Source organism: Chiloscyllium punctatum, chromosome 12, assembly GCF_047496795.1.
Source record: "Chiloscyllium punctatum isolate Juve2018m chromosome 12, sChiPun1.3, whole genome shotgun sequence".
Classification (NCBI taxonomy): Eukaryota; Metazoa; Chordata; class Chondrichthyes; order Orectolobiformes; family Hemiscylliidae; genus Chiloscyllium; species Chiloscyllium punctatum.
In genome coordinates, this window is record NC_092750.1 from 32,658,473 (window position 1) to 32,673,075 (window position 14,603).

Below are 14,603 nucleotides of genomic sequence, written 5' to 3' on the forward strand. Positions count from 1 at the left end.
TGTTTTCTCTGGCTAGAAAACTATGCAAGCCAGCCAATAACTCAGAATGATTTGCTTGTGTACTATGTTATAAGCACTTCAATACAATATACATCAACCACCTGCATTCAGATTGCACTTTTGACATATAAAAACAATCTAAAACCATTTCATATTCAAGAATAGATGTCAAACACTTCTGGAAGATTCGATGGAATTGTCAAAAGATGTTGTTCTGAGAGATTTTAGGACAATTTTGAGGATATGGCAAATTTGTTTTGAGAGATTCTTCCAAATTGAAGAATGAGATCTTGAGGCCTTGATCAATAAGATGGAGTACAGAAAGAGGGTGCTAGCTGTTGCACTGTACAATACAGCATAGAGGAAGAAATAAATGGGACACATAGGAAATGTAACATAATAATTATGTGCCACTTTCAGCTACATGTAGAAGCAGATTGGCAAAGGAAATTTTAAAGAATGAGTATCTTTGCTTAAAGCAGTATATTCTAGAGCCAAATAGGGAATATGCCCTTCTGAACATGGCCATGTGCGATGAGACAGGAATAATCGATTACCTTGTTCCTGTCCAAGGCTGTACCATATACTCCCTGGAACACCACCCAAACGTGTTCTGCAAATGCTGTGTGGTGTTCACCTTTCCTTTGATAGCGCCTTCACTGGGTCCCCTCTTAACACCCGTGACACCTTCTAAGTGATAGTGATAAAAATATTCATCTTTCCTTTTGAAAGAGAGAAGTGTGGATCCATGACTAGTGTCTTAAACATGAAGAAAGTTAATTTTGATAATGGAGGTAATTTGCGAAACCAGACCAAAAAGGTTGAACAATAGTGTTGTATTGGCAGACTTTTGAGGAGACATTTAATAACTTTGAACAAAGATTTATCCCAGTGGGAAAGGAAAGTTCTTTGAGAAGGATGCATCATGCTTGGCTAAGTATGGAAGTTACAAGTAGTATTAGTTTGGGTTGAGCACTGTACAAACCTGCAAAGATTAGTGGTAAGTCACAGATATTCATAACCAGCAAAGAATGATTAAAAATGTAACAGAGGCTGAAAACATCATGAGAGAAGGCAAGCTCATAATTGTGGGTTCATTAAAGGCAAATAAAAAATCTTTGATGCAGAAAGCAGAAAACTTTAAGCGTGTTAGCCTAACATCTGCCATTAGGAAGGTACTAGAATCTGTCATTCAGGAGGTTGTAGCAAGATACTTAGAAAATCACAATTTGAGTGGGCTGAGTGAAAATGGCTTTTGTGAATGCGAAATTTGGAGTCATAGATAACTAAAGCACAGAGAAAGACCTTTTGGCCCGTTGTGTCAATGTCAGTTAAAACAGCCATCTCACTATTACACTAGGGCAGCACAGTGTCTCAGTGATTAGCACTGTTGCCTTGCAGCGCCATGGACCCAGGTTCCTTGTGAGCGTGAAATTTGGAGTCATAGAGATGTACAGCATGGAAACAGACCCTTCAGTCCAACCTGTCCATGCCGACAGATATCCCAACCCAATCTAGTCCCACCTGCCAGCATCCGGCCTATATCCCTCCAAACCCTTCCTATTTGTATACCCATCTAAATGCCTCTTAAATGTTGCAATTGTACCAGCCTCCACCACATCCTCTGGCAGCTCATTCCATACAGGTACCACACTCTGCGTGAAAAAGTTTCCCCTCTCACCCTAAACCTATGCCCTCTAGTTCTGGACTCCCCGACCCCAGGGAAAAGACTTTGTCTATTTATCCTATCCATGCCCCTCATAATTTTGTAAACCTCCATAAGGTCACCCCTCAGCCTTCGACGCTCCAGGGAAAACAGCCCCAGCCTGTTCAGCCTCTCCCTATAGCTCAAATCCACCAACCCTGGCAACATCCTTGTAAATCTTTTCTGAACCCTTTCAAGTTTCACAACATCTTTCCAATAGGAAGGAGACCAGAATTGCATGCACTATTCCAACAGTGGCCTAACCAATGTCTTGTACAGCTGCAACATGACCTCCCAACTACTGTACTCAGTACTCTGACCAATAAAGGAAAGCATACCAAATGCCTTCTTCACTATCCTATCTACCTGCGACTCCACTTTCAAGGAGCTATGAAACTGCACTCCAAGGTCTCTTTGTTCAGCAACACTCCCTAGGACCTTACCATTAAGTGTCCTGCTAAGATTTGCTTTCCCAAAATGCAGCACCTCGCATTTATCTGAATTAAACTCCATCTGTCACTTCTCAGCCCATTGGCCCATTTGATTCAGCTCTTGTTGTAATCTGAGGTAACCCTCTTCACTGTCCACTACACCTCCAATTTTGGTGTTATCTGCAAACTTACTAACTGTATCTCTTATGCTCACATCCAAATCATTTATGTAAATGACAAAAAGTAGAGGACCCAGCACCAATCCTTGTGGCCCTCCACTGGTCACAGGCCTCCAGTCTGAAAAACAACTCTTCACCACCACCCTCTTAGATTACTTACAGTGTGGAAACAGGCCCTTCGGCCCAATAAGTCCACACCGACCCGCCGAAGCACAACCCACCCAGGCCCATTCCCCTACATTTATTCCCCTAACACTACGGCAATTTAGTATGGCCAATTCACCTCACCTGCACATTTTTTGACTGTGGGAGGAAACCAGAGCACCTGGAGGAAACCCATGCAGACACTGGAGAATGTGCAAACTCCACACAGTCAGTCGCCTGAGGTGGGAATTGAACCCGGGTCTCTAGCACTGTGAGGCAGCAGTGCTAACCACTGTGCCACCATGCCTCCCTCTCTCTGCTACCTTTGAGCCAGTTCTGTATCCAAATGGCTAGTTCTCCCTGTATACCATGAGATCTAACCTTGCTAATCAGTCTCCCATGGGGAACCTTGTTGAACGCCTTACTGAAGTCCATATAGATCACATCTACTGCTCTACCCTCATAAATCTTCATTGTTACTTCATCAAAAAACTCATTCAAATTTGTGAGACATGATTTCCCACGCACAAAGCCATGTTGACTATCCCTAATCAGTCCTTGCCTTTCCAAATACATGTACATCCTGTCCCTCAGGATTCTCTCCAACAACTTGCCCACCACTGAGGTCAGGCTCACCGGTCAATAGTTCCCTGGCTTGTCTTTACCGCCCTTCTTAAACAGTGGCACCACGTTTGCCAACCTCCAGTCTTCTGGCACCTCACCTGTGACTATAGATATTACAAATATCTCAGCAAGAGGCCCAGTAATCACTTCTGTAGCTTCCCACAGAGTTCTTGGGTACACCTAATCAGGGCCTGGGGATTTATCCATCTTTACCCGTTTCAAGACATCCAGCACTTCCTCCTTGGTAATCTGGACAATTTGCAACTTGTCACCATCTATTTCACTACAGTCTATATCTTCCATATCCTTTTCCAAAGTAAATACTGATGCAAAATATTCATTTAGTATCTCCCCCATTTTCTGTGGCTCCACACAAAGGCTGCCTTGCTGATCTTTGAGGGGCCCTATTCTCTCCCTAGTTATGCTTTTGTCCTTAATATATTTGTAAAAACCCTTTGGATTCTTCGTAATTCTATTTGCCAAAGCTATCTCAAGTCCCCTTTTTGCCCTCCTGATTTCCCTCTTAAGTATACTCCTACTTCCTTTATACTCTTCTAAGGATTCACTCGATCAATCCTGTCTATACCTGACATATGCTTCCTTCTTTTTCTTAACCAAACCCTCAATTTCTTTAGTCATCCAGCATTCCCTATACCATTCGATTCCAGCCTCAGGCGACCGTCTGTGTGGAGTCTGCACATTCTCCCGTGTCTGCGTGGGTTTCCTCTGGATGCTCCGGTTTCCTCCCACAGTCCAAAGATGTGCAGGTCAGGTGAATGGCCATGCTAAATTGCCTGTAGTGTTAGGTGCATTGGTCAGAAGGAAATGGGTCTGGGTGGGTTACTCTTCAGAGTGGACTGGTTGAGCCGACATGCCTGTTTCCACACTGTTGGGAATCTAATCTATTCTAATCCTATTTTCCTGCACTGGATCCATAGCGTTGTGTGTCTTGGCAATACAAGTGCACATCAAAATACTTGATAATTTTTTAAAATGTTTCTGCTTCTGCCACCTTTTTCTGCCAATGTCGTGAATTCCAAGTTCCTCATCGTCTTGGTGAGTAAATATTTGCTCACATCTCTTCTAAGTCTTCAGACTGTTACCTTAAGTCTATGCCCCCTGGTGATTGATCCTTCCATACAGGAGAAAAGTCTGTTCTTGTCTGTAACCTATCTATGCCTCTCAGAGCTATATCCATAAACATGTTGAAAATTGTTGAGCTTATGGTGATATCCATGAATTGGTAGATATGGTGTGCTTGGATCACCAAAAGGTATTTTAGAAAGTGCTGCATAAATGTTGCTGCACATGATGTAGGGTATACCATATTAGCATGAATAATAAGTTGTTAGCTAACAGAAAGCAGAGAATATGGGTACATGGTTAATTTTCTGGTTGGCTAGTTGTAACAACTGGGATAAATGCCATATCCTCAACTGCTTATAATCGTTATCTATGATATGTTTGTGGGGCCAAATGTATAATAGCTAACTTTGCCAATGACATCAAGCTAAGAAGGAAAGTCAGTTGTCAAGAAGATGTACAGAGTCTACAAATAGATATACAGTCTATAGATTAAGTGAGTGGGAAAAACCTTGTAAAATGAGTATAATCTGGATAAGTGTGAATTTGTCCATTTTGTTCTGAAGAATAGAAAAGCAGTATACTGATTAAATGAAGGGAGATTGCAGAACTAGGTGGTACAGAGGAATCTGGGGGTCCTGGTGCATGAATCATATAACATTAATATACAGGGTCAACATGAAATTAAGAAGGCAAATAGAATTGTATCACTTATTGCAACAGAAATGGAATACAAGACTAGGGAATTTACTGCAACTGTACAGGGCATTGGTGAGACCATATCCGGACTACTGTGTACAATTTTGGTCTCTCTATTTAAAAAACTGATAAACCTACTTTAGAAGCAGTTGAGAGAAGATTCATGTGACTCATTCCTTTGATGAAGGGCTTGTCTTATGAGGAAAGATTCTACAGATTATGACTATATTCATTGAAATTTCAAAGAGAGGTCATCTTATTGAAACATGTGAGATCTCGAGTGGATTGGATAGGCTGGATATCTGTTGGAGTGGGGAAAGACTAAACCTAGGGGATGTAGTTTAAAAAATAAGAGATCTTTTTAAGACAGGACTGAAGAGAAATACATTCTTTGAGAGGCTCATTAGTGGAATTCTTTTCCCCGCAAGATATTGGAAGCTGGTTCTTGAAATTTGTTCAAGGCTGCATTAAATATACTATGAGAGAGTTGAGGGTTGTGTAGTTGCAGACGAGGAAGTGAAACTGAGACCACAACCAGATTGGCCATGATCTTATTGGATGGTGGAGCTGCACATGGGACAGCTTGAAGGGCCAACTCCTGCTCCTTTGTTCTTATGGTCGCAGCATTGGAAGAGTAGAAAGGGAAGCACTCAGGGCTATGTGAGGTTTCAGAAGTATAGCGGGACAGTTAATGGAATGGTTTGGAAACAAGAATTAATGTCAGAAATAGGATTTTGAGCCACTGTTGCTTGATTAACCGGCACCTTCTGATACACAGCATGTAGATTCTATGCAATTGTTCATTTAAATGACTGAAATATGCAAACAGCGCTAGGCACACTAGCGCTTAACAGTGGCTACACTGTTAAGTAGGGCTGTAAAATTGTGACAGACTGGCGCCACTTGAAACTAACCTGGTTAGGGAGGGAGGTGTGTTTGCATTCTATCTGGAGAAAGGGGTTAAACTGAAGAGTGTGAATGATAGTGCCCTGGGTACTGTTGTAGAACATATAGACCTAGAGTTACAAGTATATAATTCTTTGAAATATGCGTCACAGATAGACAGCATGGTTAAGAAGGTGTTTGGCACGCTTGTCTTCATTGCGCAGACTTTTGAGTAGAAGAATTGGGACATAATGTTGAGGTTTTACAAGATGTTGATGAGGCCTCTTCTGGAGTACTGTGTCCAGTTCTGGTTGCCCTATTATAAGAAGAATATTATTAAACCAGAGAGGGTCCAGAAAAGATTTACCAGTATGCTGCTAGGAACGGAGGGTTTGAGAATAGGCCAGACAGGCTGCGATGTTTTTCACTGTAGTGTAGGAGGTTATGGGGTGACCTTATTGAGATGTATGAAATCATGAGGGGTATAGATAAAGTGAATAACAAGGGTATTTGTCCTAGGGTAGGAGATTTCAAAGTTAGGGTGCATATTTTTAAGGTGAGAAGAGAAAGATTTAAAAAGGACATGAGGGCAATGTTTTTATGCAGTGGTTAGAGTGTGGAAGGAACTGCTAGAGAATGCAGGTACAGTTACAACATTTAAAAGACATTTGGATAAGTACATGAATAGGAACAATTTGGAGGGATATGGGCAGACTAATTTAGTTTGGAAACATGGTCAGATTTTCTGATTGGACTAAAGGGTATGTTTCCATGCTGCATGACTATAACTCCATGTAGAACACTGAATTATAGCACAGCATTGCAGCAATTGTGCTCTACATCTTTCTGATGCTTCCAAGTCCATCAGCAAGGATGTGAGCCTGAAAGTGATTAGACCAGGCAGCAGAGGGCTGCAGGACAAAGCCTTTCTTTATTTGGATGATATTGCTGATTTCTGCTCAGATTCACTGTCAATATGCAGATTCATGAGCATCTGTGACCAGTTTGAACTGGCCTCAGGAGCCAAGGTAAATAGAAGCAAGAGTGAGGTCAAATTCTTTGGGAACCGGGCTGACGGATCCTTTATCTCCTTCACTGACAGGACAGATTACCTGAAGGTGCTGGTTTCGAGGTGAAATGCCTTGCGCAAAAAAACTTAGGAGGAGCATATTGTCAAAGTGAGGCAGAAACTGGGCTTTTGGGATTACCACTGCCTCTCCATTACGAGTAAAACCTGGTCATTGGGTGTGGGGTACACTCGGTATTGTACGTGGCATGGGTCTAACCCATTCCCAGAATCTGCGTCATTGCAGTCACCAGAGCCATCTTCCATTTCATATGGAGGTCTAAGATAGACCATGTACAAAGCTCCCAATGGGAAGGAGGGAAAAACGTACCCAATGCCCCCCTCATCCTGATGTGGGTAGCTGCATCAAGCTCTGCATATACCCTCGGTATGCAAACACCAGGTGTCGTTATGTATTGAGGTTCTACCTGTCCTTGGTGTTGCAAAGGATGGGACTGGCCTCATTGCTGCGGAATGGTCCGATTAGTTAGATCATTCTGTATCATTTGCTTTTGATGGAGAAATTCACAAAAAATGTAGCTTTGACCAAAATGTCTATCAGGAAATGGTCCTTGAGACCCTGCAGGAAAAGGAGAGAGTGGATCCTGTCAGGTTGTCAAAATCATTTGGCAGAATGCCTCCTCACACAAACGTTATGACAACTACCGAGACATAGTGTGGCTGATCTCTGTGTGCCACTGCTTGCTGCCGTCACAGTAGCTTTTGGGGGATAGAGACTGTCATAAATCTTCTGTTGGAATGTGCCTTTGCAAAGCAAGTCTAGAGAGGGATGCAGTGGTTTTTGATGAGGTCCAAAGCAGCTTCATAACGCAGGACTCTATGCTTCGGGCCGCACCCTGAGGCAAATATCGACTAAGCCTGGAGGACTATCAACTCAGAGAAGGACGCTCTTTGATCTGCCCAAAACTTGTTGGTTTTCCAGTGCAAGGAGTTGACTTTAACTGAATGTTGCAGACTGACACATTCCAAAGTCCAGGACTACATACTGAGGGATGCACTAAAGCTTGGACTGCTAAGGTACAGTGGGGAAAGGCCACCATCTAAGGTCTTTTTGCCAAAGTACAGTACAAGTCTGTTCAGCTATTGGACTTTCTCAGTGCTTCAAATACACTTAACTAGTGTCTTGCATGAGTAAGAAATACCTTTGAATTGTTGGAACTGTCAGGAAAGTCAAACTCCAATGTTTGTTCTCCATAGGCAAAGACTGCACAGAGCCAAACTGCTCTCATGACTATATTTGTATATGAAGATTTTTAATGAATAAAGTATATTTTTGAAATGAGAAAACCTGCTAGATTCAGCTATGTCCAATGAACTACAACTCCATCATTCACCTACCAACAATCTATCATTCAGGACTCATACTAACATTTATAGTTTCACCTCACTCTCACATTTAATTCAGCTGGAAGCCTCAGCTTGCAAATGCTACTAGCTATTCAATCATGACAAGCATATCTCCTGAACATTGTGTGACACCTATTGAAGTCCATCTTTTTTGCAGTGGAAGGTGACACCTAACTGCAGAAAGCAGAATTTGTAGGACAAGCGCATCTACATGTCCTTACTGCCATGGAAGATGGCACTGTCACTGGCCAGCCACGAGACTTAAACAATCGACAATGATGGTATATTCATATCTATTTCTCTTCTTCAAATCCCATTAACAATCCCACAATTTCATCAGACTTAACTTGTAAATGGCCTTACTTTCCCTGTTCACTGTAACCTTATTTATGTGCCTTTCTCCTTTCAGATACACAGTATCTTGGCTTGGCAGTGGCCGAAGAACAGGAAGACAATATTGAAGAAATATTGTCATTCGCTCCCATACTCAGACCTTCCACCTCACATATTGAGCAGAAACAATACCTTCAAGGATCCGCACACGTTGTGATGCAGCAGACCTGAAGGCCTGCAGCCAGGGTAGTTGTCAAGGGTAGCACACGTGATAGCTTAGATGAAGGCAAAGTTGCACATCGATTCTGCTGTAGATGAAGACACTGGGCATTTTGTAGGGTTAATGAACATGCACACTAAAATGTTCAGGTTATTTGCAGGCCTATCAGAAAACCTACCATTGCTGTCAAGGAGCCTGGAGGAGTTGGCAACAATTGATACAGGATTTTGTCCACAGGATGGCGCCTATCCTTTCCAGCATGGAAGTTGGTGGCCGACTTTGAGGGCAATTGCGGACCCAACATTGATGATCTGTTCGCTGAGGAGTCAACTTTCATTGGAACACGGGCACAAGCCTCCCAATATCTGAAAGGGGCAGGACAAATTCAAATTGGAAGGATTGAAGCTCGGCTTGTTTTCACAAAAGCTGTGATTGCTGTTATTATTACCTGTTGATGCCGGCATGTAAAGGCACTCGAAGGATGTCAAACAGTCCAGCGATCTGTCCTGCAACACATTGCTATGATTGCAGAGATGCCATCCTCTCTGAGTGACAGTCGCATTATGAAGCATGAACCTATTGCCCTTTCTCAGAATGAGTGTTTGCTCATCCACCCTACCATGCCAGCAGTGCTTCTGGTGTTGCCTGTCAGTCAACCAGCTCATGCTGTCATCCACGCCAGTTACTAAAATGCTATCGTTACAAAATCAGATCAGATGCTGGAAATTCTGCAGTGAGTAGCACATCACCTGACTCCCCAAAGCCTGAGCATCATCTTCAAGTGAAAAAGAATATGATGGAATGTGCTTCATTGTCTTGATGAGTATGGCTCCAACAATACTCTCAAAGCACCCACACAGCAGCCCACTTGATCACCAGCTTATCTATCATTTTAACTATTCACTCTTCTCACCATTAACACACAGTAGTAACACTGTAAGCTGTGAAAGATGCACCGCAGGAGGTTGCCAATCTCCTTTATACAACTGACCTAGAGAACACCAGTATTTGCAAGTTTATCTCTGAGCACACAGCATCTTGACCTCGAATTATAATTCTATTCCTTCGCTATCAGTGGGTCAAAATCCCAGAGCACTTGCCCAACAGTACTGCAACTTTACCTATATCGGGTGTACTGCAACAGTTCAAGAAAGTGAGTCACCCCAGCTTTAAAGGGCAGTTAGGATGAACAACAGTGATATTACTATGTCATGAATGAATTAAAACAAAAATTAATATCACCTTGCCTGAAAGTTAAATGATGATTTATTTCAATTACTATAATCACAATGTTTCTCAATGATAAATTGCAGGTCAGATACTAATTCAACAGTAGGCACTGATTGATATCATAGTCTTCCCACTGTGCATCTTTCTGGTGCACGCACTGGGTGCCCTGCATATCACCCTTCTGAGGTTTGAAATCAGTAACGACCATTCAAATGGTTGGCAGTTCACTATTACCAGCACCACTGTAGAGCTAAATTTTGCAACCAATATATTTTGGTAAAAGATCTACAATCATATTAATTTTTGCAGCCAAACCTTACCAGCATTTTATGGTCTAGTTGAAACTACAGTCCCTGATCCTTCTTCTCCTTCACAGTAACATGCCTGTTTCTTTTCAGAGTACAATTGCTGAAACCAAATTATCCTTTTGCCATTTTCCCCATATCAAAATATTTCTTTGCAGTTTCCTTTAATATTTTAAACAAATTAACATTACTTCATTTTGTGGCATCATTTGCAAACTTTAACACCATTCCCTTTTGCCTTGAGACCAAATAATTGAAATATTATTTGAACAGAAGCATTGTCCAAAAGATCATCTCTCTCTCCTTCCAGTCATAAGCCCAGTTTAAATCATAGGTTTCATAATCGTAACGGAGATTGCTTTCAACAGCTCGAAAATGTGAGCTCACCCCATATCTGTAGATGTGGTTACCAATGGGCAGGATGTGGATATGAAGCACCCTTTTCAGGGAAGTACAAGCGTGAATACAAGCAAAGAATTTGTCAAAACATGAGTTTCCTACTTCAGAATGTAGGAATAAAATGTTCACCATTTTATTAACTTTTCTGGCTGAGGCACTTTTAAATAATCCAAAGTCAAACATATGTGTGTTTTGCATTTTGAAATACAATTTGTGTATAATTTGTAAATATGCATGAGTTATCAAGTTACTTGTGTAAATTTTTAAGTGATAACAAAAAAAACTATAAATATAAATACTATCTATAAATATGTGTAACAATATGTTAATAGTTTATCTGTTATACAAGGATCTAATTTATTTTAAATAGTAACTCTTATAGCTAATTTAACAAACCACCTATGTGGCCGTGATATAACTTGATGTCATCTTTACAGATGAATGATGCCATGGGATATGAATTACCTTGGGTCTATTTTGTCAGTCTCGTCATCTTTGGATCTTTTTTCGTTCTTAATCTTGTACTTGGTGTATTGAGCGGGTAAGCTTCCATTTCATTTTGCCTGGAATGCAAAGCCCTAAATCCAGTTACCATGTTGGACTTCTGGAAAGATGGAAAAAAAAGTACAATGGTTCTGTACACCAAAGGAGGACTATGTTGGTGAACAATTGGTTCCCATTAAAAATATTACCTTACCGAATTATTATTTTACTTTGCTATCAGGGCAAAAAAAAGAGAATTGCAGTAACCCTTTAGGTTGATACTAATTACCCAAGGACCAAAGTGACTGGCTGAAGGGCTTTGCCATATTAAGTTGCATAATACTATAATAGCCCTTTTCCATTTTTCAGGTTAATGACGCAATTGGATTAGAATGGCCATGGATATATTTTGTTAGCCTGATCATCCTAGGCTCATTTTTTGTACTTAACCTCGTTCTTGGTGTACTTAGTGGGTAAGCTGCTGAATTATATGGAACTGCCTCTGCTCCATTAGAGGTGCTCTTATTTAAACAAATGCTCTTTGCATGCATCTTGAGAGATTGTGCATCAGTTTTATTTACAGGTTGTTCTTTCATGGGTGAGCATGCATGGCGCAGTGAATTAAGAGCAAGCTGTTTAATTTGAGGTAACAGATACCTATTGCTTGTTATGAAATAATGCATCTGGAACAGTTAACTGCATGTTATCTTCAACTGTTAAAATATCTATCTTTTACATTAAAATTTGGTATTTCCTCTTTCCTGGGATTCTGATGTATAGTTTGCTGTGTGTGAGTGACTGTGTTTTCTTGGGCTCAGTGTTGAATTATCATGTTTTCCTGTTATATGAGCGAATATAACATAGTTCTGCAACTCCATCCTAGAAAGAATTAACTCTTTAAGCTCAGCTTCTTAATTAATTTAATTGTCTAATGTTTAGTGCCCTTTTATAATAGATCTACATGATTGAGAGATATTTTGAGTTTAATGGAAATATTTATACTAGAATAGGGAGTAACAATTATTAGTGTATTGGATTGAACTTTTATAATGCACAGTTTATGTGGCACACATGTCGTGTAAGAAAGGGGAAGATTTCCTTATGAAATGCTTTATGAAAGAAGCAATAGCTAATCATTAATCTGTTTATTAAAAATCACATTTTAAACTTGACCAGACAAGATAATGGTCCAAGATGGCTTAAGCTGGGGCTCATCAGATGTGCCCAGTTTTCTTCTTTTCTTCTCTTTGTTTTACCTCTTTGGAGTTCTTTTCTTCATCTCTCCCGGCCTTCGGCGTCGACTCCCAGCCTCCTCTGGTGGCCATTGCAGCGATCTTGTGTGGCAGCCTCCCAGCCTGGTGTAGTGGCCTCCCAGTTTAGTGTGGCAACCTTTCCACCTGGTGTGCGGCCTCTGAGGGCAGCCTCCTGGCGTAGTGCCCCCTAATCCCGACGTGATTGTCTGGAGCAATATCCCAGCCTCGCAATTCTCAAGGTGAGTCCCAGTGTGATCAAGAGCCAGGGCTTAGCACGGTCTGGAGCCAGGATAAGCTGGAGGCTAGGTGGCAGCATGGTCTGGGTCAGAAGGCCACTGTTCTGGATTTTTATTTTTGCAACGCTGGACATTTTATTTCTCTATTTTCAAAGATCTTGTAACTAAAGAAGCTGTACCTAGGTACCTTTGTAAGATGATGCTGTAAGTGGTGACATATGAATTTTTCATTGTACTCATTGAGTGTGTGTGACAATAAAGTTAATTCAATTCACAGATGACACATTTATCATTATAAATTTATATTTTAAAGAGAGTTTATAAATAAATGGGTTATGGCCTGAGAACTGTAGTTTCCCACAGTGAATGTTACAAGTTCAAATTAGTTGCCAAAGATGCTGTAGGAGCGTAGTAGGTAGTTAATGACGTGGGTTTGGTAAACTAAGGCAAGAAAGTTCACTCTACCTCACAGGGAGAAATCCTCCAAAATACTGAATGCAACTCAAATTTAGTTTTAAAAAAAGGTACTGCCCATAGTGCTTTTCAACATGTGGGGATTAAAAATAAAGTTTAAATCATCCTGAAATTTTCTTCATGTTCACCTATTTGACAGGTTACACAGGTAATCATGTAGCATGCAGTCAGCTACACATTTGCTTTGTTAGGCCATGGGTTACGCCTAAGTAAATGATGAAAAATGTGAGATAACTGAGAGAGAAAACAAACTTGGGAATAAATTGAATTTTTGTAATGTTCTCCCTTCTTTTCTGATCTGTCCATGCCATTTGTCCTAGCTAGCTGTGGAGAAGTCAGTGATCTGTTTCTAGATTTTAACCAAAACCACTTTATGCCTGGTTCTGAAAGTATTGTCCTCTGCCTCATATATCACTTCATACCTCCCAATGATGAAACAGTTAAGTTCAAAAAGTAGCCTTTGAAAAAATGTGGTCTTACACTATTTCTGGCCATTTTAAAGAAGGCCACTGAAGGCAATCATGTCCCACTGCGTCAGCTTTCATTCTGCAGGACTTTTAACCATCAGAAGAGTCAAGCAAGAGGATTTTAACAAATTCTGTATCAATTTGCTTTCAACAAATTATTTTGAGCAAGAATTGTATTAAACCAGACTATGCACTGTACAAAATGTAAACAGTTGATTGAATGTTTAATGCACTGTTTATTGTAGCAATTTGTTTTTGGGTCTATCTGTGGATTCGATTGAGTACTTTGGCAGGATCTGTTCACTAAAGCTATTGCAAACGGTGCATAATGGATGAATAAAGATATTGAGGTTCTGGTCAAGAATAAAAAAGAATCATTATTTAGGCAACTGACTTCAAATGAATTTTTTTTGAACAGTATAAAGAGTGTAAGTTGAGGAAGAAGATGGATATTCTGGAGGCTCCCTTGTTGAAGTTGGCCTCTTTGGAACATATGCAACAGAGATGGAGGATCTGGGAGAATGGGATGGAGTGTTCACAGGAAATAGGGTGCACTGATGTGTTGTCCAGATAGCTGTGGGAGACAGTGAGTTTATTATGGATTTAGTGGCCAGTCTATCCCCAGAAATGGAAACAGATGTCGAGGAAGAGAAGGGAGAAGTCAGAGATAGACCAGGTGAAAGTAAGGGCGGGAAAGAAATTAGAAGCAAATTTGATGAACTTTTCCAATTCTGTATGAGAGAAAGAAGCAGCACCGATGATTTTGATATATCAGATAAAGATTTGTGGATGGGGACCAGAATAAGACAGAAACAAGGAATATTCTGTGTACAACACAATGAGACAGGCATAACTGGGGACCATGCTAGTACCCATGGCTACCCCTCTGACCTCCAGAAGATGAGAGCGTTAAAACAGAAGTTGTTGAGGGTGAGGACGAGCTTGGCCAAGTGAAGCGGTGTGATGATGGGTAGTGTCAGAATGGGCCTTTGTTCCAGGAAGAAGCGGAGTGTCCAAAA

The 14,603-nt window shown here is 40.9% G+C and overlaps 1 protein-coding gene across 6 annotated transcripts in view; it reads left to right on the forward strand.

The window, feature by feature from the left end:
* Nucleotides 1-14,603, forward strand: part of LOC140483762 (voltage-dependent L-type calcium channel subunit alpha-1D-like) — a 600,966-nt gene that overhangs the window by 260,614 nt on the left and 325,749 nt on the right. For all 6 annotated transcript variants that reach the window (XM_072582290.1, XM_072582291.1, XM_072582293.1 and 3 more), the window contains exon 8: nucleotides 11,109-11,212. In XM_072582290.1, the coding sequence (XP_072438391.1) occupies nucleotides 11,109-11,212 (104 nt within the window). The remainder of the gene's footprint in view (nucleotides 1-11,108; nucleotides 11,213-14,603) is intronic.